This window comes from Trachypithecus francoisi, unplaced genomic scaffold (genome assembly GCF_009764315.1).
Source record: "Trachypithecus francoisi isolate TF-2019V2 unplaced genomic scaffold, Tfra_2.0 Contig01436, whole genome shotgun sequence".
Lineage (NCBI taxonomy): Eukaryota > Metazoa > Chordata > Mammalia > Primates > Cercopithecidae > Trachypithecus > Trachypithecus francoisi.
This window is the reverse complement of record NW_022681430.1, coordinates 969,677-996,841: the sequence shown is the minus strand read 5'-3', so window position 1 is coordinate 996,841 and position 27,165 is coordinate 969,677. Positions and strand designations below refer to the sequence as shown.

Here is a 27,165-nt window from a genome sequence, read left to right as displayed (position 1 = left end):
TTCTTTGTCTTACATCAACTGTCTCCAGATAATTAAGCTAAGTCAGCTTTTTTTTTTAAAGTCAGCTTTTTTATTATAGCTTTGTTATTCAATTATATCCACACAGGTATGCAAGTTCTTTCTCCTTTCTATCAAATAGACAGCTAATATACAGGCAAACGGATAAATTTGGGGATATATTAAGGATACTGTAAACTGTTAGCAAAACAAATGTCTCTGACATTCAGAGAGGAAACAAGAGAAAGGGAGTGTAGAAATTCATGCCCCAAAAAACAAAAACAAAGAGGTGGTTCATGTTAAAATAAACTTATAAAGTTATATATAATATCAAATATATCTGTGTTGTTTTTAAAGATATTCTTACCCAACTTTGGAAAAACTATTAGGTATTCAGCATTGCACTGAGGACATGCCACTCTGGCTGTACTGTTTCCTCTTTGCTTTTCATCCACCCAGCGTTGTAGACAGGCCTGGTGAACCCATTTTGTAGATCCTCTGCACCTGCATGGTCTCACCCATTCAGCTGTTCTATCATCTTCATCAGTAGCAAAACAAACCCAGCAGCTTCTGTAAATTAAAAGAGAAAATGATGACATTTGTATCTTTATGACTTCAGCCTCCTCTATACTGCAGCTCTTACTTAATGGGATGAGCCTACTATATTACAGAATCTTTGTCCTATATTAAAAGACTAAGGAGACAAAACCACCGATACATTCCCACTAGAGCAGTTTCTGCTTTTTCTGTTTTTCCTTGTCTTCCTCTGCAGAATCTTATGTTTTCTGAACTTTGTTTTTATGTAATCTCCTCTGTCTTTTCAGTAATTCTTCACCTTCTCTAATGAACTTGAGTGCAAGGAGACAAACCTCAAGCTGCTTTTGTTTTATAAGACCTAATAATTCTTTGAGGAATAATAAGCACAGTAATGTATTAAATTCAGTGTTCTCCCCAGTTCAACACCACCAATCCCTTGAACTTGGAAAAACAAAGTATTACACGAGTGATTTTACATATAGTCTCATTCCATTTTTCAGCTGAGGAAAAAAATCTCATTTCTCTTTCTGGTAAAGTATAAACATAACAGAGAAAACGGTATTATTATGTAATATTCCTTTCTCAAAAAAGCACAAAGGAGATAAATATATCAAGATAATTTTCTTTTTTTAGGATAGCAATATGATAAATTTGGGTGTGTATGTTTGAAATCTGAAATCTAGAAGTATCAAGTCTGGGGTGCTTATATTAATAAAAATAAAATTCTATTGAGATCGGTAATTTTAAAACATTTTCCCACTTTGCTTTTAAGGGTACTTCATGAAGTGTAATTTTTTCTTGTGGAATTAGGTTGCAATTCCTCAGTTTTTCTCCCAATTAACACAAGTTTTGACATCGATTTCCATCAGGGCAAATACAGTTCAATTCAATGAGACCCTTCTCTCCTCCCCTCCATTAGAATGTGTCCAAGTGGAAACAACTGCTAATTAAAGCATGTTACCTACTCTACACTTTTCACTTAAATGGGTAAGTGGCTTCTGTCAGAACAACTAGCTTAACTATTCTCAGTGGGAAAGACTATATAGTCAGGTATTATAGATGGGTGAGGTTCTCCACTCTTTGTGGAACAACACGAATTTCAATTCTGTGCTCCGATTAAAATTTTTCAATTAGAACAGGAAAAAAGTTGAACTGAATCCATGGCAATAATATCCAAAACTGTTGTTATATTCAGCTTTCAAATTCAGTCAGGTTTCATAGGATCTAAGGAAAATTAGAATGTAGGTAGCATTTGTTTAGCATTCTGACCCTTTTGACCCACTTTAGCTAAGCTGTCTGGGCCTTCACAGTGTCTTACGGTTGTCCAAAAATACTTTGTTCTTTTTAAAAATTTTTTATCATCGTCACATATACACAACATAAAATCTACCATTTTAGCCATTTTTTAGGTGTATAATTCAGTGGCAGTAAGTATATTAATACTGTTGTGCAACCACCAAGACTACCCATAGTAGGACTGGGTTCTAACCTATATGATTTTTGCATTAAAATTTCAATTGGTTTAAGTATACCAGCACACAGACTGGTTGAGATGTTGTTAGTATATATTTTTCCCTATAACTGAGGTAATTCTGTGAACATATTTGTATACATCTAGGAAATGGAATTTATTATGCAACAAAATATTGGCAGAATATTTAGATTTTTTATTCTCATACTTTAACATATACGTAGTTAAGTATGGCTACATCAGCATAATTAATCAGTATTAAGGTGAATCAAATTTTAAATTAATCCAATTTTAGTCATCAGAAAAATAAAATACAATGTTAGGACTGGGTTGAAACAACTGAAATAGTCTACATTCATGTGTTTTTGACTTACAAAAATGATATGTCAAATTTCTTATTTCGATCTAATAAGAATACTTGCGTAGCTATTATATTCCTCATAAATTCCAGATAAGGTTTACTTTTCTAGAAACATTTTATTATGAAAAATTTCAAACTTTCCAAAAAAAGTTGAACACTGTTCAGTGAGTACCCATATACTCAACATTTAGATTCTATAATTCTTACCATCTTGCTATATTTGCTTTCTCACACATCCATTCATTATTCTTATTTTTTGCTGCATTTCAAAGTTGCAGGCATCAGTGTATTTCAGTCCTAAATACTTGCATGGATTTACTTTTTAGAACTGACATGTAAAGCATGCACTTTCAGATTTTTTTTAAACTAATTTCACAACTATGGTAAATAAGATAGCTGAATGATGATTTAGAGTGGGAACTTATCAGGAGTTAGGCTTTCAGTTGAAATAGAGGCATGTGAACCAGAGCAACTCCATCTTGACTGAATAGGAGCTGGGTAAAATGAGGTTGAAACCTACTGGGCCGCATTCCCAGATGGTTAAGGCATTCTAAGTCATAAGATGAGATATGAGGTCAGCACAAAATACAGGTCACAAAGATATTGCTGATAAAACAGGTTGCAGTAAAGCCAGCTAAAACCTACCATAACCAAGATGCTCAAGAGTGACCCCTGGTCGTCCTCACTACTACACTCCCACCAGCACCATGACAGTTTACAAATGCCACGGCAACATCAGGAAGTTACCCTACATGATTTAGAAAGGGGAAGCACAGGCTGGGTGCAGTGCCTCACACCTGTAATCCCAGCACTTTGGGAGGCTGAGGCAGGTGGATCATGAGGTCAGGAGATTGAGACCATCCTGGCTAACACAGTGAAACCCCGTCTCTACTAAAAATACAAAAAAATGCTGGGCGCGGTGGCTCAAGCCTGTAATCCCAGCACTTTGGGAGACCCAGATGGCCGGATCACGAGGTCAGAAGATCGAGACCATCCTGGCTAACGCGGTGAAACCCGGTCTCTACTAAAAAATACAAAAAAAACTAGCCAGGCGTGGTGCGGGTGCCTGTAGTCCCAGCTACTCGGGAGGCTGAGGCAGGAGAGTGTCCTGGACCCAGGAGGCAGAGCTTGCAGTGAACTGAGATCCGGCCACTGCACTCCAGCCTGGGTGGCAGAGCAAGACTCCGTCTCAAAAAAAAAAAAAACAAAAAAATTAGCCGAGTGTGATGGTGGGCACCTGTAGTCCCAGCTACTCGGGAGGCTGAGGCAGAAGAATGGCATGAACCTGGGAGGCAGAGCTTGCAGTGAGCTGAGATTGGGTCACTGCATGACAGCCTGGGCAACAGGGAGACTCCGTTTCAAAAAAAAAAAAAAAAAAGAAAGGGGAAGCATAAATATTCCACTCTTTGTTTAGCATATCATCAAGAAATAACCATAAAATGGACAACCGGTAGCCCAAAGTCTTGCTCTGTCACCCAGGCTGGAGTGCAGTGGTGCCATCTCAGCTCACCCGCCTCGGCCTCCCAAAGTGCTGAGATTACAGTCATGAGCCACTGTGCCTGCTCACTCCCCTTTTTTTAAACCTCTGATAGACTGATCAGGAACATCACCTGGGAAGGTCTTATAATTATGCTTTCCCTTTTTGCTTCTCCATACCCTACCCCTCCCACTCCATGTAATTAATCTATTTCAACTATTTATTCCCCAATTCTCCACCCCCTTCCTTTTCAGATGCATTTACAATTCCTCAAGATCTTGGAATGGAGGAACAGTAGAAATCTGATGTTTAATGTACATACAACACAAGTCCTTCTACCTTCTAAGAGTAAATAGTATCCCATGCTTTCTACAGAAAATCACTCTTCCCTCCAATATTAGCCATGTATGTGGTTTAGGCAGTTAATACCATAATCAACCCCAGAAACACTTAGATTGGCCACTGTAGCCCATCTTCCAAACTACATCATTAAGAGGCTGGGTCTATAAAGCTAGTCTTAGTGAACCTCAGAACTTTTGCTGGGAAAAGTGGTATACAGACTTTCTCTCTTCTTCTGGGCTTAGAGGCAGAGAATGTGAGGCTATTGCTGCCAGAAGAGCCACCAACTAAGCGGAGCCTTAAGAATCCAGAGGAAGTGAAGGTGGAAACTGACGGCACTGAGACATGGATCCAGCTGTGCTGTGCCTAAAGCTAAATATATTCTTGTACTGTTAACTCACATAAACCAGTAGATTTTTGGGTTTTTGGCTTAACCAATTTGCATTGCATCATGGTGCAACCAAAATGATCTTGATACTGTGTTGGGTACTAAGAGATGGCCTCAGTACAATCATAGAATGTAAACTCTAAAGAGTTTTTATTATTTTTGAGACAGGGTCTCACTGTGTTGCTCAGGTGAGAGTGCAGTGGCACAATCATGGGTCACTGCAGCCTGGACCTCCTGGGCTCCAGTGATCCTTCCACCCCAGCCTCCTGAGTAGATGCGACTAGTTTTTGATTTTGTCTTTTGAAATGGAAAATAGCCAATTAATTATTAGCCAAAACCAAAACACTCAAAGTCCATACCCAAGGAAAAAGGAAGTTGTAATTTCTGACCAAACTAAGAGTTTCTCCTTACGTCTATTTTTCCTTTTGTTTTCTCCAACCCTCTGAGTCTCTCAGAACTCAGTCCTCAGTGTGATGCATAAACATCACCTGCGGATGCATTAGAAATGCACATCTTTAGGCCTTGCTCCAGACCTACAGAATCAGAAACTCTGGGGGTACCCAGCACTTTGTTTCAATAAGTCCATCAGGTGATCATGATCCCAAAAGTCTGAAAACTTCTGCTCTGGCCATTCTTCCTTCCTTTTTTCTGATTTCTCCTGTGTAAATATTCTTTTTTTTTTTGGAGACGGAGTCTCGCTCTGTTGCCCAGGCTGGAGAGCAGTGGTGCGATCTGAGCTCACTGCAATCTCTGCCTCCCACGTTCAAGCAATTCTTCTGCCTCAGTCTCCTGAGTAGCTGGGACAACAGGCACATGCCACCACGTCTGGCTAATTTTTTGTATTTTCAGTAGAGATGGGGTTTCACTGTGTTAGCCAGGATGGTCTCGATCTCCTGACCTTGTGATCCATCCACCTCGGCCTCCCAAAGTGTTGGGATTACTGGCGTGAGCCACCACACCTGGCCCTGTAAATATTCTTAACTCACCCTAACATAGAAATCAAATTCCATTTTATGCTCACTGTAAACATTTTCAAATTATTTGGTTGTTAATTTTAAACAGTAAGTAAAATGCTTAAGGTATTTTTTCCTAAGGAAACAAGGTTAAATTAATTTGGGGAAAAAGACAATGCAAATTCAGGATATTCTAGCTGGTTAAAGAACCTGGACTTTGGAGCCAGATTGTCTGGGTTCAAACCCCTGCTAACTACATAGGTTTAATGAAAGAATCTCTTCCAAAGAGTTGTTGCAAAGCAGGGGTTCTTAATCTGGGGTCTACGAAAAACTTAGGGGGTGGGGATAGGTAAATCTGAATGAAGGGAGAAAAACCATCCCATGTTTATTTTTGCTAAGCTCTAAAATGTAGCTTTTCTTCAATAATGAGTGCAAGCAAACCACAGTAATATTAGCAGCATAGCAATTAGAAATGAATATAACAACCAGAAATTTTCATATTACTTTACAGCTGTACAGATCCTGAAATAACATTTAGCTCATTGTAATTTGAAATTAGTTATCAGGCCAACTGATAAATCTTGTATTTTAATATGTTAACGTTCATGTTACTATATTAGGCCTTCAGTATTTTGATAGCTATACTTCAATATAATTGGTTTCATTTCTAATCCTATATATTTTGTTTTATCCTTTCAAAAATATTCTGAGAAGAAACCCATAGGCTTAACCAGACCACTAAAGGAGTTTTAGCATAAAAAATGTTTTATGTTAAAGTCCCCTATTGTAAAAGATTAAATGTGTGATTAAGAAACTGCTTAAAAATTGCCTGGCATGTATATAACCTCCATATGACCACTAGCAATAACAACATTGACAATGATGACAGTGATGGTGTCAGCTTTCCATTCAAATTCCTAAAATTTATGGATGCAGTTTTCTTACCATTAGCACATAAAGCAATTCTGCTTGGCACCCTGGCATTCAGTGGAAAATGTTCTGGATTCCTAGTCATTCCCCAATTTTTCTTTTTCTTTTTTTTGAGACGGAGTTTCGCTCTGTCACCCAGGCTGGAGTGCAGTGGCCGGATCTCTGCTCACTGCAAGCTCCGCCTCCCGGGTTTACACCATTCTCCTGCCTCAGCCTCCTGAGTAGCTGGGACTACAGGCGCCCGCCACCTCGCCCGGCTAGTTTTTTGTATTTTTTAGTAGAGACAGGGTTTCACCATGTTAGCCAGGATGGTCTCGATCTCCTGACCTCGTGATCTGCCCGTCTAGGCCTCCCAAAGTGCTGGGTTTATAGGCTTGAGCCACCGCGCCCGGCCCATTCCCCAATTTTTCAACAGGCCACACCACTACTTAAGATTCATTTAAACCCTTTCAATTCGTTTCTTTCACCCTTATTATCCTTGTGGTAGCTTTAGCCACCTACTTGCTGACGTACATATAGGTACTCCTACACCATCCCATTCACCAAGTTGGGGCATATTCATTTACAAAGTAAAAGGAGATCTGGTAAGTATCATGATTGGTTCAGGGATCAAGGAACAAATCACTGTCATTATATGAAGACAACAAAAGAGAACTAAACTAGACAAATCTAAGGACTATTACTTATTTCTAAAAACAGATGTATAGTCTTACTGGTATTGGTAATATAATTCCATGTGACTTTAAAATTATGATTGCTTTTGCCAGTTATATAGTAAACTAATAAAGTGTAAACAGTAAAATTTATAAAGAGTTTGAGGAATATACGTGACAAAATTGTCCTACATCTAACATTATTCAAGATCTCCTCCTAAATCCACTTGAGTACCTAATAAGTACATTCATTATTTGATGCCACAAGGAACTACATGTAAGGAATTTCCAGTCTAGTTAACGAACAAACATGCATATAAAGATCACAAAAAAAACCCCTGCCATACCAAGCATTAAGTGCAAAGAAAAGTTGTTAGACACCTTAATACAGAAATGTGATGAGAGACCAAGAAACAGGATGAAACAGCTGAGGTTTCAAAAGGAAAGAACTACAGATGAGAATTCAAGTTAGAGTGGAAAGAAAAGGTATTTGAAGTAAGAAAAACAGAGTAAGCAAGCTTAGAGATGGAAATGAACATATGTTCATGGACCAATGTGGTTGGAGCAGAAAGATTTTAAGATGAAGCTAGGTATTACAAACCAGCTGAGAAAGGATGAATAACAAAGACAATCTCACTTCATACGGTTCATTTGTGACTAATTTACAGCCTATCTGATCAAACAGGTTATTTTCAAAGTATGTAGAAAAAAGTGAGGGGGGCTTTATTTATCAAAAAGATAGTTTCTCACTGGCACTAAATTAAGCAAGATAGGTACAGTATCTTAAAAAACAGCTGGTAGTAAAGCCTTTCTTTGCAGGCTCAAATTGCAGGTGTTTATTTTGGATTGTTAGGAAGTTCTGGCAAATCAGACTCCTGCCTGAGAAATCACTGTGATGAAAATTGGAGTGCAGCAGAATAGAAGAGTTTGAGAATATAGAAAGCAAGCATGGAATAAGTCTTAAATTGCTGCTGTTGTAGTATATATGGTGCCATAATAGTGTATTTACATGACTGTTCTAAGGAAAGAGAACAAGCACTTCTTAATTCAGAACAAGTTTGGAGATTCATACTCTGGTTAATGTAAGGAGGACTCTATTCGACAATGAAAAAAAAAAAAAAACAAAAAACTACATGTTAGGCTGGGCACCGTGGCTCATGCCTGTAATCCCAGCACTTCAGGAGGCTGAGGTGGGTGGATCACCTGAGGTCGGGAGTTCGACACCAGCCTGACCAACATGGAGAAACCCCATCTCTACTAAAAATACAAAATTAGCCGGGTGTGGTGGTGCATGCCTATAATCCCAGCTACTCAAGAGGCTGAGGCAGGAAAATCGCTTGAACTCGGGAGGCAGAGGCTGCAGTGAGCTGAGATCGTGCCATTGCACTCCAGCCTGGGTAACAAGAGTGAAACTCCATCTCAAAAAAAAAAAAAAAACAAAAACAAAAAACACAACCAAAAAAAACAAAAAAAAGAAAAAAACTACATGCTGCTTATTTCGTCTCAGGATTAAGTGTCACATCCAAGAATTCTGAAACAGAAAGCACGCTATCAAGGAGACTAATATGTCCATTCATCCTAGTGGAATGGAATTTAAAGTACCTGGATCTATCAAAGACATATAACCACAATCATGACACATTACCAAAAACAAAGGTGAGAAGAAATACAGTCAGCCCTCCAACTAAGGGTTCTGCATCTGTTCATTCAACTAACCTCAGGTCAATTACATTTGCAAAAAAAGAGTCTGTACTGAATATGTTATGGACTTTTCCTTGTTATTATTTCGTAAACAATACAGTATAACAACTATTTGCATAGCATTTACACTGTATTAGGTATTTTTATTTTTATTTTGAGACGGACTCTTGCTCGTCACCCAGGCTGGAGTGCAATGGCGTGGTCTCAGCTCACTGCAATCTCTGCCTCTCGGGTTCAAGCGATCCTCCTGCCTCAGTCTCCCAAGTAGCTGGGATTGCAGGTATGTGCCACCATGCCCAGCTAATTTTTTTGTATTTTTAGTAGAGACGGGGTTTCACCATGTTGGCCAGGCTGGTCTCAAACTCCTGACCTCAGATGATCTGCCTGCCTCAGGCTCCCAAAGTGCTGGGATTACAGGTGTGAGCCACTGCACCCGGTCTGTATTAGGTATTATACATAATCTAGAGAGAACGTAAAGTGCACAGGAGGATGTGCATAGGTTATATGCAAATACTACACCATTTTATATCAGGGACTTGAGCATCCACAGTTTGGCATCCTTGGGAGGTCCCAGAACCAATTCCCCACTAATACTGAGCAATCATTTATTGAGTATAACATATTCATGCCATGCCTTTTGTCTTTGATGTTCATAAACTCTGAAAGCACAATTAATCCCATCTTAAACAAGAACCAAAAGCCCAGCAAGGTTAAGTGATCCGGCCAAAGCCACATAGTAAGTAGAGAGGTATGGATGCAACCTGGGCCATGACTCCAAATCATCAGCTTTTTTCACTGCACCATGCTGCCCTATGTATAGTGTATTCCGAGAAAAACTTACATTTCCCATTTCTTAGAAAATTACAGCAGTACAAAAAAGTACGTGTTTCATTTTACTAAGGTACTTTAAAGCAGTCATAAGGTGCTTCCTCCAGAGACGGAAATCCCTTTCAGTTTACTCCAATAGGCCATGTAAATATTGTCATCTTTGCGAACTATGGCACGTAAAGAGTTAGGAGGCAGGTCAGGCGTGGTGGCTCATGCCTGTAATCCCAGCACTTTGGGAGACTGAGCAGAGACGACTGCTTGAAGTCAGGAGTTCAAGACCACCCTGGCCAAAACAGTGAAACCCTGTCTCTACCAAAAATACAAAAAATTAGCTGAGCATGATGGCACATGCCTGTAATCCCAGCTACTTGGGAGGCTGAAGCATGAGAATTGCTTGAACCCGGGAGGTGGAGGCTGCAGTGAGCCAAGGTTGCACTACTCCATTCCACATTCGGCAACAGAGTGAAGGCTCTGTCTCAAAAAAAAAAAAAAAAAAAAAAAAATTAGAATTAGGAGGCACTAAAGATGAATTGCTACACGAGTTTACAGAAGAAAAGAAAAATATTTCTGCAGACATGGTCAGAAGAGACTTATGAACAAGGCAGAACCTAACTAGGTCTTGAAGAATGGATAGAGCTTTGAAAGAAAAGATGCCAAACAAAACCCAAAAACAAAAACCACCTTATGTTTGGAAGAAAGTGTGCAAGCCCATTTGGCTTGGGCAAAAGACTTAGGTACTTACACACTTATTCATAAAGAGAAAAAGGCTTTAAAAAGGCAGTTTGTGCCATCCATGTACTCCTTATCTTAAACATAATAGGGAGCATAATAAATGGTCTGTGAATAATGGTGAGTGTCCTGAAGTCCTGAAGGATGGGCTAAAGAATATGATCTCTTCTTTTTTCTTTTTTGAGACAGGGTCTTGCTCTGTGGCCCAGGCTGGAGTGCAGTGGCATGGTGCAATCTCAGCTCACTGCAACCTCTACAACCTGGGCTCAGGTGATCCTCCCAGCCTCCTCAGTAGCTGGGATTACAGGTGTGGACCACCACACCCAGCTATTTTTGCTTGCTTGCTTGCTTTCCCTCCCTCCCTCCCTCTCTCTCCTCTCTCTTTCTTTCTTTCTTTTAAGTAGACACAGGGTTTCTCCATGTTGCCCCATGCTGGTCTCAAACTCTTGGGCTCAAGCAATCTGCTCCTCTTGGCCTCCCAAAGTGCTGGGATTACAGGCGTGAGCCACTGAGCCTGGCCAGATCTTTTTTTTTTTCTTTTTGAGACAAGGTCTTGCTTTGTTATACCCAGGCTGGAGTGCAGTGGTGTGATCATGGGTCACTGCAGCCTTAATCTCCGAGGCTCAAGTGATCCTCCCACTTCAGCCTCCTGAGTAGCTGGGAATACAGGCATGCACCACTGCACTTGTTAATTTTTTAATTTTTTTGTAGAGATGGGGTCTTAGTATTTTGCTCAGGCGGGTCTCTGACTCCTGAGATCAGGTGATCCTCCTGCCTCAGCCTCCCAAAGTGCCCAGCCCTGAACTTAATAAGCAGTAAGAAAATACAAGTTTTGAGCAAATGAGGCAATTTAAAAAAATGGTGCTTCTGCACGATTATTCTAAGCACTGATATGTCACAAAGAATGAAAAGAAAGACACCGTGATACAAAAGGGGGTCTCCTATGTACTAAGGCCCTTGTGGGAAAACAGGATAGGGAATACAGGCAGTTTTCGTTCTCAATAAACTTCCAGATGAATATGTGTGGTGGTGGTAAGGGTTTGTGTGTGTGTGTCTGTGTGTGAAGCTCTGAGACACGGGACAAGTGTATTTAAAAAATTACAGTATAATGTGATATAGTATAAAAAACGCATAAAGGTTCTATTGAAACAAAGGAAGGAGTTATTAACTCTGTGTGGGGGAGCTGTGCAAGGCGTCACTGTGGTATTTCAGCTGAATTCAATATGGGTAAGACTTCGCCAGGTCTTAGGAGGGAGGAAGGCACCTAAAGCAAAAAAAGAGAAATGATAGAGCAGGATATGTTCAGGGGTCAATGAAGGGGAGTGCAGGAGAGGATGGTTAAGGTAGGTTGGGGCTGGATTATAGTAACAGATTAAAGCACCATGTTGAAAGTTTGTGTTTTATCCTTTTAGATGGCACAGAGACTGGCAGATTTTCAAGTATAGAAATTGCATGATGCTAATTGTGCCTTGGCTAATTCTAGTGCCACTCTGTAGGCCAAACTGGACCAAGCGAAAAATTGAAGCTAGAAAAAGGAAAATCAAAAATATGTGATAAACAAGTGGATCTCGAAGGAAAGAAGAAAGCAAAAAAATTTAAAAAGGCCAGGCAAGGTAGCTCATGCCTGTAGTGTCAACACTTTGGGAGGCCAAGGTAGGATTGGTGGAGAACAGGAGTTTGAGACCAGCCTGGGCAACATAGTAAGACCCATCTCTATTCCCCTCCCCACCAAACAAAAAGTTAAAAAAAAAATTAGCTGGGCATGCTGGCTTGCACTGTGCTCCTAGCTACATGGGAGGCTTGAGCCTGGGAGTGCAAGACCCTGCCTTTTTAAAAAAAAACAAAGAAAATAAAAAACTTATGTTTTGGCCAGGCTCATGCCTGCAATCCCAGTACTTTGGGAGGCTGAGGCAGGAGGGTCACTTGAGCTCAGGAGTTTGAGACAAGCCTGGGCAACATGGCAAAAGCCCGTCTCTACTAAAAATACAAAAATTAGCTTGGCATGTAGTCCCAGCTAGTCAGGAGGCTGAGGTGGGAGGGTATTTTGAGCCGGGGGGTGGGGGATGGAGGTTGTAGTGAGCCGAGATCGGCCACTGCACTCCAGCCTGGGTGACAGAGCCAGACCCTGTCTCAAAAACAAACAAACAAACAAAATTTATGTTTTATAACTGGTGGTCAAGACTGGTAATATCAAAGACCAAAAATTGAGAAGTCAAGATAAGTAGCTTAGTTTTAGATTGACTGGCAATACTGTATACACATAAATGGAAATGTCCACTGGGCAGGTAGAAATTAGGTGCTAAAGGAAATAAGGAAAAGAGGTCAGGAATAAAGACACAGATCTGGGAGTCGTTTGAATAAACAGGAAAGAGAGTGAGTAAGTATACTTTTTCAAAATAGTAAATGCTGAGAATTGAACCATACATAAAAACTGAAGGAAGAAAAAGGTAAAGTGATACTTAAGGACAAAAAGTCCTTAAGAAAATGTCATTATATTTATTAAGAAATTATTGGTGATCTTTTGTGTGTGTGTGTATAAAGAGAGAGAGAGAGAGAGTCTTGCTCTGTTGCTCAGGCTGGAGTGCAGTGGCACCATCTCAGCTCACTGCAACCTTTGCCTCCCAGGTTCAAGTGATTCTTGTGCCTCAGCCTCCCAAGTAGCTGAGATTACAGGTGTGTGCCACTATGCCCTACTAATGTTTGTAGTTTTTGTAGAGATGGGGTTTTGCCATGTTGGCCAGGATGGTCTTGAACTCCTGACCTCAAGTGATTGGCCTGCCTCGGCCTTCCAAAGTGCTGGGATTACAGGTGTGAGCCACTGCACCCAGCCCTTCAGTATACTTTCAGTAGACCTAATGACAAGAAAGGCGAATGAAAGTCAAATAATCAGGAGAAATAATAAAGAGAAAATAAGAACCTAAATGTCATAAACGAGACTGGATTAAAAAAGAAAAAAGGGCCGGGTACGGTGGCTCAAGTCTGTAATCCCAGCACTTTGGGAGGCCGAGACGGGTGGATCGCGAGGTCAGGAGATCGAGACCAACCTAGCTAACACGGCGAAACCCCGTCTCTACTAAAAAATACAAAAAACTAGCCGGGTGAGTTGGCGGGCGCCTGTAGTCCCAGCTACTTGGGAGGCTGAGGCAGGAGAATGGCGTAAACCCGGGAGGCGGAGCTTGCAGTGAGCAGAGATCCGGCCACTGCACTCCAGCCTGGGCGACAGAGCGAGACTCCGTCTCAAAAAAAAAAAAAAGAAAAAAGGCCAGGTGTGGCGGCTCACGCCTGAAATCCCAGCACTTTGGGAGGCCAAGGCGGGTGGATCATGAGGTCAGGAGTTCAAGACCAGCTTGGGCAACATAGTGAAACCCTGTCTCTACTAAAAATACAAAAAATTAGCTGGGTGTGGTGGCATGTGCTTGTAGTCCCAACTACTTGGGAGGCTGAGGTGGGAGAATCACTTGAACTCGAGAGGTGGAGGTTGCAGCACTGAGCCGAGACCACACCACTGTACTCCAGCCTGGGTGACAGAGTGAGATTCTGTCTCAAAAAAAGAAAAAAAAAAGTTGAAAGCTGGGTGTGGTGGAATACACCTGTAGTCCCCCGCACTTTGAGAGGCTGAGGCGAGAGGACCACTTGAGCCCAGGAGTTTGAGTCCAGCCTTGGCAACATGGTGAAACCCTGTCTCCACAAAAAAAAAAAATACAAAAAATCAGCCAGGTGTGGTGGTGCACACGAGTAGTCCCAGCTACTCTGGAAGCTGAGGTGGGAGGATCACTTGAGCCTGGGAGGTTGAGGCTGTAGTGAGCTGTGATTGTGACACTCCACTCCAGCCTTAGCAATGGAGTAAGACCCTGATTCAAAAAAAAAAAAAAAAGTTGTCTCTTAATACACTTTTCTATATAAAAGCATTAAACCAAGAAGGATAGAAGAATATAAACCCATTTTATGATAGTGGAGTGGGGATGAGAAGATATGGCATGGGGGACAGTGGTCAAAGGGGATTTAATTTTATCTATGATGTTTCCATTTTTTACACATATCTGGAAATAAATATAATTGATGATGGTTTTTAATTCTGAGCATTGGTCTGTAATTGTCAACATGGTGATGTGATTGAGAAAAAGAGGTCAACTGACAAAGATAAATTGTTTATACAGCATTGCTCCTATCAGAGTATAGCTTCCTTGGTCTTCAAAGGGGCATACACCTGTAGATAACACACTCACAGAGGCAGAATTGTAATTCACTTTACCATTGTGGGAGGGGGCTGGAGGAACAGACCACTCACTCTCTCTGTTCTTTCTCCCATCTGACCATTCTGGGGACATTCTGGCTACACTCCTTGCATTCTCACTAGATGCAAGTAAGTGATGCAAAACAACCTCAACATATTAATGTGTCTTTATTTTAAGACAGGGGAAGCAGAAGTAGTTTCCAAAAGCATTTCTCAGTAGGTCCAGGCTTCAAATCAGAGGTCCATTCCTGCAGTTTGTTATAATATTCTTTGCATTGTTCTCTGTAAATTCACTAACTTTGAGAAGTTTTAGAGAAAAATGAGAATGTCGGTGGTGAAAGAAAAAGTAATATATAACAACTTCTTTTTTTTTTTTTTTTTTTTTTTTGAGACGGAGTCTTGCTCTGCCGCCCAGGCTGGAGTGCAGTGGCCGGATCTCAGCTCACTGCAAGCTCCGCCTCCCGGGTTCACGCCATTCTCCTGTCTCAGCCTCCCGAGTAGCTGGGACTACAGGCGCCCGCCTCGTCGCCCGGCTAGTTTTTTGTATTTTTTAGTAGAAACGGGGTTTCACCGTATTAGCCAGGATGGTCTCGATCTCCTGACCTCGTGATCCGCCCGTCTCGGCCTCCCAAAGTGCTGGGATTACAGGCTTGAGCCACCGCGCCCGGCCAACAACTTCTTATTAAAGAATTGAAGCAATGAAAGACAGAAGAGCTAACTAAGGTTCAAAAGGCCTGATATAAAGGGTTTGGGCTTATGAATGGTTATCATTTCAGGGAAATGATATTTGTGACACTGAAACATTCATAACACTAGAAAAATCACCCCCCTTTCCACCATTCTTGTTTACCCACAACAACTTAAAAGGTTCAAATAATAAATTTCTATAAAACACTTATAGTTTATAAAAATGAAAGGCAATCAAAAGAACATATATCCATATGGCCAAGTGTGGTGGCTGACCCCTGTAAATCCCAGCACTTTGGGAGGCCAAGGTAGGTGGATCACCTGAGGTCAGGAGTTCGAGACCAGCCTGACCAACATAAAGAAACCCCATCTCTACTAAAAATACAAAACTAGCCGGGCATGGTGGCACATGCCTGTAATCCTGGCTACTCGGGAGGCTGAGGGAGGAGAATCACTTGAACCTGGGAGGCGGAGGTTGTGGTGAACCGAGATCACGCCATTGCACTCCAGCAGCCTGGGCAACAAGAGCGAAACTCCGTGTCAAAAAAAAAAAAAAAAATCCATATATATATATACTCTTTTCACCTACAAATACTGCAGTAATCAAAGTTACCAATATAAACAAATAATAGCTAAACTAAAGTGAGTTATTTGCAAAGGACAAGGGAATTCAACTTCAGCTATTTAGAAGTTGCCATGGGCCAAGCGCGGTGGCTCACGCCTGTAATCCCAGCACTTTGGGAGGCCTAGGTGGGCGGATCACGAGGTCAGGAGATTGAGACCATCCTGGCTAACACCGTGAAACCCGGTCTCTACCAGAAACAGAAAAAAATTAGCTGGGCGTGGTGACGGGGGCCCGTAGTCCCAGCTACTCGGGAGGCTGAGGCAGGAGAATGGCGTGAACCCAGGGGGCAGAGTTTGCAGTGAGCTGAGACTGTAACAGAAACTCCATCTCAAAAAAGAAAAAAAAAAAAGAAATTGCCACTAGTTGGCCGAGCGCGGTGGCTCATGCCTTTAATCCCAGCACTTTGGCAGCACTTTGGGAGGCGAGGTCAGGAGTTCGAGACCAGCCTGGCCAACATGGCAACACCCCATCTCTACTAAAAATACAAAAATTAGCCGGGTGTGGTGGTGCATGCCTGCAGTCCCAGTTACTCGGGAGGCTGAGGCAGAAGAAATGCCTGAATCCGGGAGGCAGAGGTTGCAGTGAGCCGAAATCGCACCACTGCATTCCAGCCTAGGTGACAGAGTGAGACCTTGCCTCAAAAAAGAAAAAAAAAAAAAAAAAGAAGAAGTTACCTCTAGTTTAAAAACCCTGAAAGATTAAGTGGTATAAACTGAACATACCATTCATGTTACAATTAAAACAGTCTTCACTTTGACGGTTTAGACAACACCAACACCACTGGAATTGAAGCTCCATAAGAGCATTTTTGTTATGTTCAATTCACCACTATATACCAAGGGCCTAGAATGGTACTGGGCATATGAAGACACTCAGTATTTGTTAAATAAATTCAATAAGTGTAAATGTTTAATAACTGATTCATTGTAAAATAACACAACTTTTTTTTTTTTTTTTTTTAAAGACAGGTTCTTGCTCTGTTACCTGGGCTGGAGTACCCAGTGGCACAAACACAGCTCACCGCAGCCACAACCCCCAAGGAATCCCTCCACCTCAGCTTCCTGAATATTTGGAATCATAGGCACGTGCCACCACGCCTGGCCTAATTTTTAAATTTTTTGTAGAGACTGAGTCTCGCCATCTTGCCCACGCTGGTCTCCAACTCCTGGGCTCAAGCAATCTCTCATCTCGGCCTCCCTAAGTGCTGGGATTACAGGCATGAGCCACTGTGCCTGCCCTAAATAAAATACATAACTTAACCTAAAAGCAACAGAACAATATGTAACACACATTTTCCTAGTCTTCACAAAGATAAAACCTGCATTCAAGAAGCATACAAACGAACAGTTATCTGAGCTAAATTCTGTCCCTCAAAAATTGCCACCAAAAACCAGGTTGGGGAGAAGTCAAATTCATGAAAAGAATTCTGGGTCCTAATAGGCTGACATATTTTAGTCTTTTGGCCCTGTTGGTATCCCTCAAGTGAACCATGTTGAGTATCTTTGTGTTCAACTTGGAGTAGGGCCAGCCCAGATGAAGAAAACTTTAAAGTAGATGGGGGAAAAACGGCCAAACTGGTTTACATTAGTCTTAAGTGCCTTCTATTGGGCTAACACAGTGTTTTATTGTTTTATAGAGATGTATGTTTTCATTTGCTGTAGCCCTGTGAAGTAGGGTTCCCATTTTATAAATGATCATATACATAGTGTCAGAATCTGAATTCAAAGTCACATAGCTAGTAAGTGGCAAAATTTGAATTTCATGCTTTCTATCTCTGAGCCCAAGCTTTACTCACTATACCTTATTATCTCTCATCTTGAAAGATATCACTGCCTTAGGACTTAGGGCAGTAAGTTTCAGCTATATCTGAAACATGTAAAAAGCTTTAAAATATAGATGCCCAGGCTCTACCCTACAGAAATTTTTGATCTTACTGGTCTTAGACAGGATCCAGTATCCATGCATATTTTGAAAGGTTCCCCAGGTAATTCTAACATGGAAACAGGTTGCCAACTACTAATCTAGACAATAAAGGTCTATGAAAGTCTATGTTAAAAATCTACTTTAAGATATGTCAAAAGAGTACAAAGATGAAAGTAAGCCAGTCATAGTCACCTATTTCAGTAAATGGCAGCCAGAATCTTCACATTTCTGTTGAGAAGCTTTATAAATGCCTCACTACCCTTTTTTTTTTTTTTTTGAGATGGAGTTTTGCTCTGTCACCCAGGCTGGAGTGCAATGGCGCGATCTCGGCTCACTGCAACCTCCGTCTCCCAGGTTCAAGCAATTCTCATGCCTCAGCCTCCTGTTGGAACTACAGGCCCACTCCACTATGCCGGCCTAATTTTTTTTTTTTCCCGTAGAGACAGGGTTTTCACCATGTTGGCTAGGCTGGTCTCGAACGCCTGACCTCAAGTAATCTGCCTGCCTTGGCTTCCCAAAGTGCTGGGATTGCAGGGGTAAGCCACTGTGCCCAGCCTCATTCTTTGGCTTTTTACTTTTATGGAAATCTCCAAAGAGCATATGAAAAGCCAGGTCAGCTTTTGGACATAAGAACTTTTCTCGGCCCGGCACGATAGCTCACGCTTGACGACACAGCACTTTGGGAGGCTAGGCGGGAGGATCACTTGGATCACCTGAGCCCAGGAGTTTGAGAACAGCAGGGGCAACATGGCAAAACTCCAGCTCTATAAAAATACAAAAAATTGCCGGGCGCGGTGGCTCACGCCTGTAATCCCAGCACTTTGGGAGGCTGAGGCAGGCGGATCACAAGGTCAGGAGATCGAGACCACGGTGAAACCCCATCTCTCCTAAAAATACAAAAAATTAGCCGGGCGCGGTGGCAGGCGCCTGTAGTCCCAGCTACTCAGGAGGCTGAGGCAGGAGAATGGCATGAACCCGGGAGGCGGAGCTTGCAGTGAGTGGAGATAGCCCCACTGCACTCCAGCCTGGGCAACAGAGCGGGACTTCGTCTCAAAAAAAATTAGCTGGGTATGGTGGTATATGCTGTGGTCCCAGCTACTAGGGAGGCTGAGGTAGGAGGATCACCTGAGCCTGGGAGGCAAGGGTTGCAGTGAGCTGAGATCAGACCACTGCCACTGCCACTGCATTCCAGTCTGGGCAACAGAGACCCTGTCTCAAAAAAAGAAGAAAAAAAGTCACTATGTAAAAACGAAAGGAGGCCCTCAGAGGAAAAAATTAATTACAAAATACCCTGCATCAAAACAGGGTCTCAACAGAACAGAACTGGCAGTGGCAGGCAGTCTCCTCTGGGCATATTTTAATTTGCCAATTTACAATGAAAGGAAAACCTGGTAAATTATCAGACCCCTAGACAACTGGGGAAACTGACAAATAAGTTTGTGCGTCAGTTCATACAGCAAATACTTACTGATTACCTATTGAGTACCAGGCTCTGTTCTGGGATTCAAGATAAATAGTGAGTAAGTTTCCGCCTTCCAAGAGCTTATAAACCACACACATATATAAAAGGGTAGTCAATACAATTGTCAGAATGTTGACCTGAAACAGGGCTGGATCAATCACCAGTTATCTCAACTGAAAAAAATTAGTGACATAATTTCTATCAATTGAGATGGCTCAAAATTCTAAGCTCCAAAAAAATGTCTGTCACTCTGGAAGGATGTGTACACTTGGGTCACTTGTGTTCTGGGTGTGGCAGACCCAAACAGCATTTAACTGGGTATAAACTCAAGGGAGGGCCTTCATTTAACACCTTACAGTTGGAATTTTACTGAGTACAAAGAGTTGGTACCACCTGCTGAAATGGGTGGCAAGTGATGTCTGCTGAGAATTGTAAGCAACCACAAACATCATGAATTAGCTTGTACAACTTGCTATGCCAGAAAGTAAGACTTGGCTGGGGGGAAAATGTGGATCTAGAGTCTCCAAAAACTCATGGTAGAACCCACGGACTAGAATTTCAACAGCAGAGGGCGGTGCACCCGACTTCACAAAGAGTTTTACAGACTGGGGCCCCCCAAGAATGGGCAACTGGACTCTTGTACGAGCTGAAACGTTTTCAATGAACCCAACGATCGCCAAGTACACTAAGTGTTCAGCATTGGACTCATCTGGCTGTTTTCCATAACCTCTACTTTAGTCTGACCGTTAAAGCTCCCTTGCGGATATTCTGACCTTACAGTTCGGAGGTGGGGACGGGATGGGGCGGGGGTGGGGTGGGGGGGGGGAATTGCGGGCTCAGGGAAAGGGGAGAGAACGAAATCAGCCTATCAGGCTTTCTAAAAGAATGTTTATCATTGGTTCTCAGACAGAGACTTAAAATTGTAAGGGGGTCATTCCCCTGAAAGATAACCCGGTTCTTCTTGCCAGTGACATCGCTGACACTTTACAAGTTGGGGAGGGAGGAAGGGGAAGGGGAAGAGGGTAAGGAAAACTAATTTTGTGGATTAACATGAGTCCCTCTCACGTCAAAACGGGGTTCCAAAGAAACCAGACGCCACTCCTTAGCTAAGTTTCACCCAACGTCTACGACCCAGGCCACTCGTTCTGTCCTCCCCCAAGTCTAGACTCCAAACTTTCTGCCCCTCTCACGGCCCCCTGGCCGTGGAACTCCTCCCGGCACGCCGGGTTCTGCTCACCAAGAGCCTAGAGGGCGGGCGCCGGCAGGGCCAGAGCGAGGGTCGGCGGCTCCCGGTCCCCCCCAACAGCTGCCCGTACCTGTCCAGCATCTGCTGTAAGGCTTGGTCCGGCATCTTCCGCGAAGCCGGCGCACTCGGCCCTCCCCAGTGGACCCGCTCAAAGCCAGGCCCAGGGACAATAGCACTGAGAGACGGCGGGGTAGGCCGCAGTCCGGCGGCAGCCGCGAACCCGTCACCCAGCTTCCCGGGGCAGCTGCGATAGCCGGGCGGCGGCGGTGCGGGGCCTGCGGGCGTCCGGTGGAGGCGGCGGAGAACGAGGAGGAGGAGCCTGAGGCGGGGAGGCGGCGATCGCGGCCCAGGTTCCTGTCCGTCGGCCCGAGGTTCCGGTCCATGGACCGCAGGCGCCGAGTTGCTGCCGGCGGAGGAGCTACCTTTGTGAGGTAAGAGTCACCGCCTCCGTGCGCGCCGGGGTTACGACGCAGGGCGGCCCAAAGCAGCCTGGGAGATGTAGTCCTCGGACCGTCCGCTTAGAGGCTGCACAGCCTGCCCGGACCAACGCCTCCGCGCCCGCCGCCGTCCGGCCGGCGCCCTCCCGTTTCCTTCCTCCAGGGGCAAAAAATGTCTTTCGGGCCGCTTTCCAGGAAGCAGCAGGATGCGCCGCTCCACTGTCAGTAGCAACAAGGTCAGCCCTCCCTGCCCGTTTCTTTTTGCCTCCGCTCTTGCCCTCAGGTGGGACCGAGCCAGGTGAGGGGAGGGGGCTGAAGGACCATTTCTCATCAGGGTCCCCCAGCCCCGGCCGTGGCGTCAGGGCGGGCAGTGGGGGTGGCAGTAACTCCTTCCGAAGCGCTGCAGCCAGCCTCTCCTTCGGCAGAGCCCATTTTGGGGGAATTATACCACCCCCGCAAGGGGTCGGCTGCTTTGGTGCGTGAGGTTTTTCTTGAGGGGGCGGGCAAGTCGGGACTGCCTGGACCAGACGATTTACACCCGAGTCTCTCAGTGTGTGTTTGGGCTGGGGAGTCGGGGGAAGGAAAGATGATTCTCTCCCTCTCCAGGAACCTTCTCAAATGTGCTTGGGCTTTCCAGGGCTCGCCGACAGTCTCCAAATGGAACACGTTGGTGAATAAACAGCTCTTGCTTACTCAGCTGTGGGTTGTCAGAGATGTTTGTTTCTCTCTCTGCTGCTGGTCACTGTTAACCGTTTGTAGTCGCGTTGACACCTTAAAGCAGGTGGATTGGGAGTGGCAGGGGTGAGGGGGAATCAAAAAGGAGAAATCATCAGTCACTCCTTGGGTCAGCTTCTGACGTTCGAGGGATAGCTTTGGCGGGAGGAAAGAGCTGTTGGCTCAAACGAATGCGTTTTTTGGACGACCTGTGGCATTTTCTCTAGGGTTGTGATTGGTAGGACGCTGGTAGTTTTCCCTTGATTATGTCTAATTTCTGCTGCAAGATGTTTGATTTTTTTAAAAATGAAAATGTGTTTTTAAAGCTCTTTTTAAATGTAGAGTTTTACAATCAACTTTTCATTATCTGTTCAAAATTTACAAAGTATATTTGAACTAGAGCGGTCATTGCTGGGAAAAACAAACCCCCAGAAATGTGACCAGAAGTTTACTTGGCCTCCAATTTTTGAAATATGCTTTTGAGAAACAGCACCCCCCCCACCACACACACACACACACACACACACACACACGCCTCCTAGGGAAAGAAAATGAGTAGTATAATCCGGATGTCTAATATTTTATATATATTTGTATTATATATTACGTAATATATATTATGTAACATATATAATATGTTACATAATATATACATATGATATTATATGATATATAATATATATATATTTTTGTAGAGACGCGGTTTCGCCTTGTCACCTTGTTGCCCAGGCTGGTCTTGGAACGCCTGGGCTCAAGCGATCCACCCGCATCAGTCTCCCAAAGTGTTGGGATTACAGGCGTGAGTCACCGCATGTGGCCAGTGTCTAATATTTTATTTAATTAATTTATTTGGAGAGTCTTGCTCTGTTGCCCAGGCTGGAGTGCAGTAGTGCTATCTTGGCTCACTGCAAGGTCCGCCTCCTGGGTTCAAGGGATCCTTCTGCCTCAGCTTCTCAAGTAGCTGGGACTACAGGTATGTGCCACCACACCCAGCTAATTTTTGTATTTTTTAGTAGAGACAGGGTTTCACTATATGTTGTCCAGGCTGGTCTCGAACTCCTGAGCTCGGGTGATCAGCCTGTCTCGGTCTCCCAAAGTGCTGGGATTACAGGCGTGAGCCACTGCGCCCAGCCTATTTTATTTTTTTGAGACAGAGTCTCGCTGTGTTGCTCAGGCTGGAGTGCAGTGGCACCATCTTGGCTCACTGCAATCTCCGTGTCCGGATTCAAGTGATTCTCCTGCCCCAGCCTCTGGAGTAGCTGGGAATACAGGCTTGCACCACCCTGCCTGGCTAACTTTTGTGTTTTTGTCAGAGACGGGATTTTACCAAGCTGACCAGGCTGATCTTGAACTCCTGGTCTCAGGTGATCTGCCTGCCTCGGCCTCCCATTGGGCTGGGATCATAGATGTGAGCCACCATGCCCAGCCCAGTGTCTTAACATTTTAAATTATTATTTTTTGCTCCTTGTGCTGTGTCAGTATAACCTTATTGTGTACTTATTTCTTAAGCAGTTGTCAGCCATAGGAGTTGGATACATACTTTCTGCTTAAAACAGAATTTTCTCCCAGCATATGGTTAAGTACGCTAGTACAAACTCCGAGACTCTAAGATCTTACCCATTGTTAGAATTTCTATTTCAACTGAAATTGGAAAATATGATACATTTTGTTGATAGCGAAGACGTGTGTAAATTGACCTTATTATACCAACAAATGGATTTTATGTTTGCATTTTTATGAAAAGTCAGCTTCCTGGCTGTGTCAAAAACCTTTTGAAGTAAAAAAAAAAAATCCTGTTACTGGTCTAAAGAGTGATTAGCATGTGATCCAGTAATTCCACTTCTAGGTATTTTTAAGAGAAATGAAAACATGTATCTACACAAAATCTTGTTTGTGAATGTTTATAGGAGCATTATTCTGTTTTTTTTTTTGTTTGTTTTGTTTTTTTTTTTGACAGGGTCTCACTTTGTCATCCAGGCTGGAGTGCAGTGGTGCCAACTCACTACATCCTCAGCCTCGGGTTCAAGTGATCCCCCTGCTTAAGCCCCCCAAGTAGCTAGGACTACAGGGGTGTGCCACCATGTCTGGCTTAAAAAAATTTTTTTTTGTAGAGATGGTGTTTTGCCATGTTGCCCAGGCTGGTCTCGAACTCATGAGCGCAAACAATCCTCCCACCTCGGCCTCCCAAAGTGCTGGGATTACAGGCGTGAGCCAAAGCCACTGGCCTACAGCATTATTCTTGATAACCAAGAAATGGAAACCCAAATGTCCACCAATTGATGAATGGATAAACCACATGTAGTATATCATACAATAGAATATTATTAGGAGAAAACAAGGAGTAAAGTTACGATACATGCTATAACATGAAAGAACCTTGAAAACATTATGCCAAGTGAGAGGAACCGGTCACAAAGACTACATATTGTGTGATTCTATTTGCATGAAATGTCAAGAATAGGCAACTCCATAGAGACGGAAAGTAGGTTAGTGATTGCATAGGGCTGAAGGGGTTGGGGAGAAATGGGGAGTGACTGCTAATGAATGTGAGTTTCCTTATTAGAGGGATGAAAATGTTCTAGAATTAGATAGTGGTTCTGGTTATATAATTTTGTGAATTATATCACAAATAAGATAAAATTAGATTATGGTAACAGTGGCAAAGCTCTGTAAATATACTGAAAAAACCCATTGGACACTTAAAATGGGTGAATTTTAATGTTACGTAAATTACATCTCAATAAAGTTTTTAAAAGAGTAATTAGCTCCACATAAAATGTTCATAAGGTATCTAAAAAGAAACATATAAGCAGATAACTGATAATTCTTTATTATCAAACTTTCCTTCTTAGTAGTATGGGCAAAAATAGTGATTCATAAAACTCAGGAAATAAATTAATCCTAACATTTGAAATGGGTGACACATATTGTCTGAATTTCAATATTGTTCGTCAACTTTGTTTTTTGTGGCTCTTAGCTTTTCCAGTAAGACTTAGAATAATTGGAATTAAAATATATTCTATGATTTTGAAGGAAAAAATGTCTCAATTATTTAGACCTTAGTCTGACCAAAACTACATTGAAATGCACTCCTGCATTTATATATAGGGTTGAAAATCTATGATAGTGGCACATACCTGTAGTCCCAGCTACTCAGGAGGCTGAGGTAGGAGAATCGCTTGAACCCGGGAGGCCGAGGTTGCAGTGAGCCGAGATCATGCCACTGCACTCCAGCCTGGCAACAGAGTGAGACTCTGTCTCAAAAAAAAAAAAAAAAAAAAAGTCTGTGATAAATGATATTCAGCCAAGAGAGTAACCAGCATGACTATAGCCAAAAACATCTTTTTCCTCAGAGATATGTTTTGAAATAGAAATTAACCTACAGAAAATATTTAAAGATTCTCCCTAGTTCACAGGAGAAGAACAAAACTTGACAATGTAAAGTTCTAAAGAGTTGGGATTATAGGCACACACCACTATTTTAATAATTCTGTAATGGATTTAGAGATAACTATGAACTGCTGTAAATATGTCAGAAAATTTAAAATAATATATCACTCTAACGTTCTTCCATCACACTTGTTTTGAACTGTCCACCAAAAACGGGCCTGGAGTATTCCTTATAGAAATGGTATAATATTTTTAGGTGCCCTCTAAGGAGAACTGTTAATTGCCAATTTTGGTGATAAGCTGCAGGCTGAGTCCTCATTCCAAGCTACAGAAAGTTTTTTTTTTTTCATTAATTCCTTCAGCAGGTGTTTCCAGAAAATATATGCATAGGTACGCTAGTAGCAAATTAAGCTATACAACTATACCTACTTTTTTTTTTTTTTTTTAGATAGAGTCTTGCTCTGCTGCCCAGGCTGGAGTGCAGTGGTGTCATCTCAGCGCACTGCAACCTCCCACTCCCAGGTTCAAGTGATTCTCATGCCTCAGCCACCCGAATAGGTGGGATCACAGGCGTGTATTACCACGCGCAGCTAATTTTTATATTTCCATGTTGGCCAGGCTGGTATCGAACTCCTGACCTCAAGTGATCCACTTGCCTTGGCCTCCCAAAGTGCTGGGATTACAGGCATGAGTCACTGTGCCTGGCCTACAGCTACCCTTCAGGGGCATACAATCTACATAACTAAATATGTTTGCATTTAGAAAAATAAAAGCAGGTTGGGCATGATGGCTCATGCCTTTAATCCCAGCACTTTGGGAGGCTGAGGTGGGCAGATCACGAGGTCAGAAGATCGAAACCATCCTGGCTAACATGGTGAAACCCTGTCCCTACTAAAAATACAAAAAATTAGCTGGACTTAGTTGCAGACACCTGTAGTCCCAGCCACTTGGGAGGCTGAGGCTGGAGAATGGCATGAATCTGTGAGGCAGAGCTTGCAATGAGCTGAGATCGCACCACTGCACACCAGCCTGGGACAGAGCACTCCAGCCTGGGGACACAGCAAGACTCCTTCTCAAAAAAAAAAGAAAAAAGCAAATAAAACAGGGTATAATAATGAAATACTGTATAATGATAACATGGCATGATAGCATTTGAGGAAATGTCAAATAAACGGCATAGAAATTTAGAGTGATGTAGAAGTTCCCCTGGAAAATGTTGTGGACTGGTGCGTTAAAGAGAGCTTTGTAAAACCCATTTAGGCTCTACTTTGTAGCAAGAGGAGTAATTATGTGGGTGAAGAGGTAAAGAAGGATCTTGGGTCTGGGTGAGGATGAAAGGATGTAAAGAAAGAAGTTGTCCTTTATAACTTGAACTATAGATCTCTGTTATGTAAGTGGAAAATACAAAGGGCTGGTGCTGTGGTTTGAATGTGTACCTCAGTGTTCATATGCTAGAAACTTAAATTCTGGCTGAGCATGGTGGCTCACGCCTGTAATCCCAGCACTTTGGGAGGCTGAGGCGGGCGGATCACTTGAGGTCAGGAATTGGAGACCAGCCTGGCCAACATAGTGAAACCCCATCTCTACTAAAAATACAAAAATTAGCCAGGCATGGTGGTGTGTGCCCATAATCCCATCTACTCGGGAGGCTGAGGCAGGAGAATCACTTGAACCCGGGAGTCGGAGGTTGCAGTGAGCTGAGATCGCATCACTACACTCCAACCTGGGCAACCGAGTGAGACTCTGTCTCAAAAAAAAAAAAAAAAAAAAGAAAAGAAAAAGAAAGAAACTTAAACTCTAATACAGCAGTCTTGAGAGATGGGATTTTTAAGAGGTGATGAGGTTGTGAGGGGTCTGCCCTCATGAATGGATTAATATAGTTATCAAGGGAAAGAGTTCATTATCTTGAGAGCAGGTTTGTTGTGAAAGTGAGTTTGGTCTTCTCTTGCTCTCTGTGTTGCACTTTCACCATGTGATTCCTTCTGCCGCATTATGGTGCAGCAGGAAGGCTCTCACCAGTTTCTGCCCCTTGATCTTGGACTTCCCAGCCTCCAGAACTGTGAACCAAGTAAATTTCTTTTCT

The 27,165-nt window shown here is 42.8% G+C and overlaps 2 protein-coding genes across 3 annotated transcripts in view; one reads left to right on the top strand and one right to left on the bottom strand.

The window, feature by feature from the left end:
• The window catches only part of MARCHF5 (membrane associated ring-CH-type finger 5), a 63,286-nt gene extending 42,292 nt beyond the window's left edge, over positions 1-20,994 (bottom strand). The window contains exons 1-2 of the mRNA XM_033224409.1: positions 20,612-20,994; positions 365-567 (exon numbers count right to left, since the gene is read on the bottom strand). Of these exons, the coding sequence (XP_033080300.1) occupies positions 365-567; positions 20,612-20,646 (238 nt within the window). The 5' untranslated portion in view covers positions 20,647-20,994. The remainder of the gene's footprint in view (positions 1-364; positions 568-20,611) is intronic.
• A 35-nt stretch (positions 20,995-21,029) lies between these two features.
• CPEB3 (cytoplasmic polyadenylation element binding protein 3) overlaps positions 21,030-27,165 on the top strand; it is a 255,676-nt gene continuing 249,540 nt past the window's right edge. For both annotated transcript variants that reach the window (XM_033224394.1, XM_033224380.1), the window contains exon 1: positions 21,030-21,214. The gene's annotated coding sequence lies outside the window, so the exon portion shown is untranslated. The remainder of the gene's footprint in view (positions 21,215-27,165) is intronic.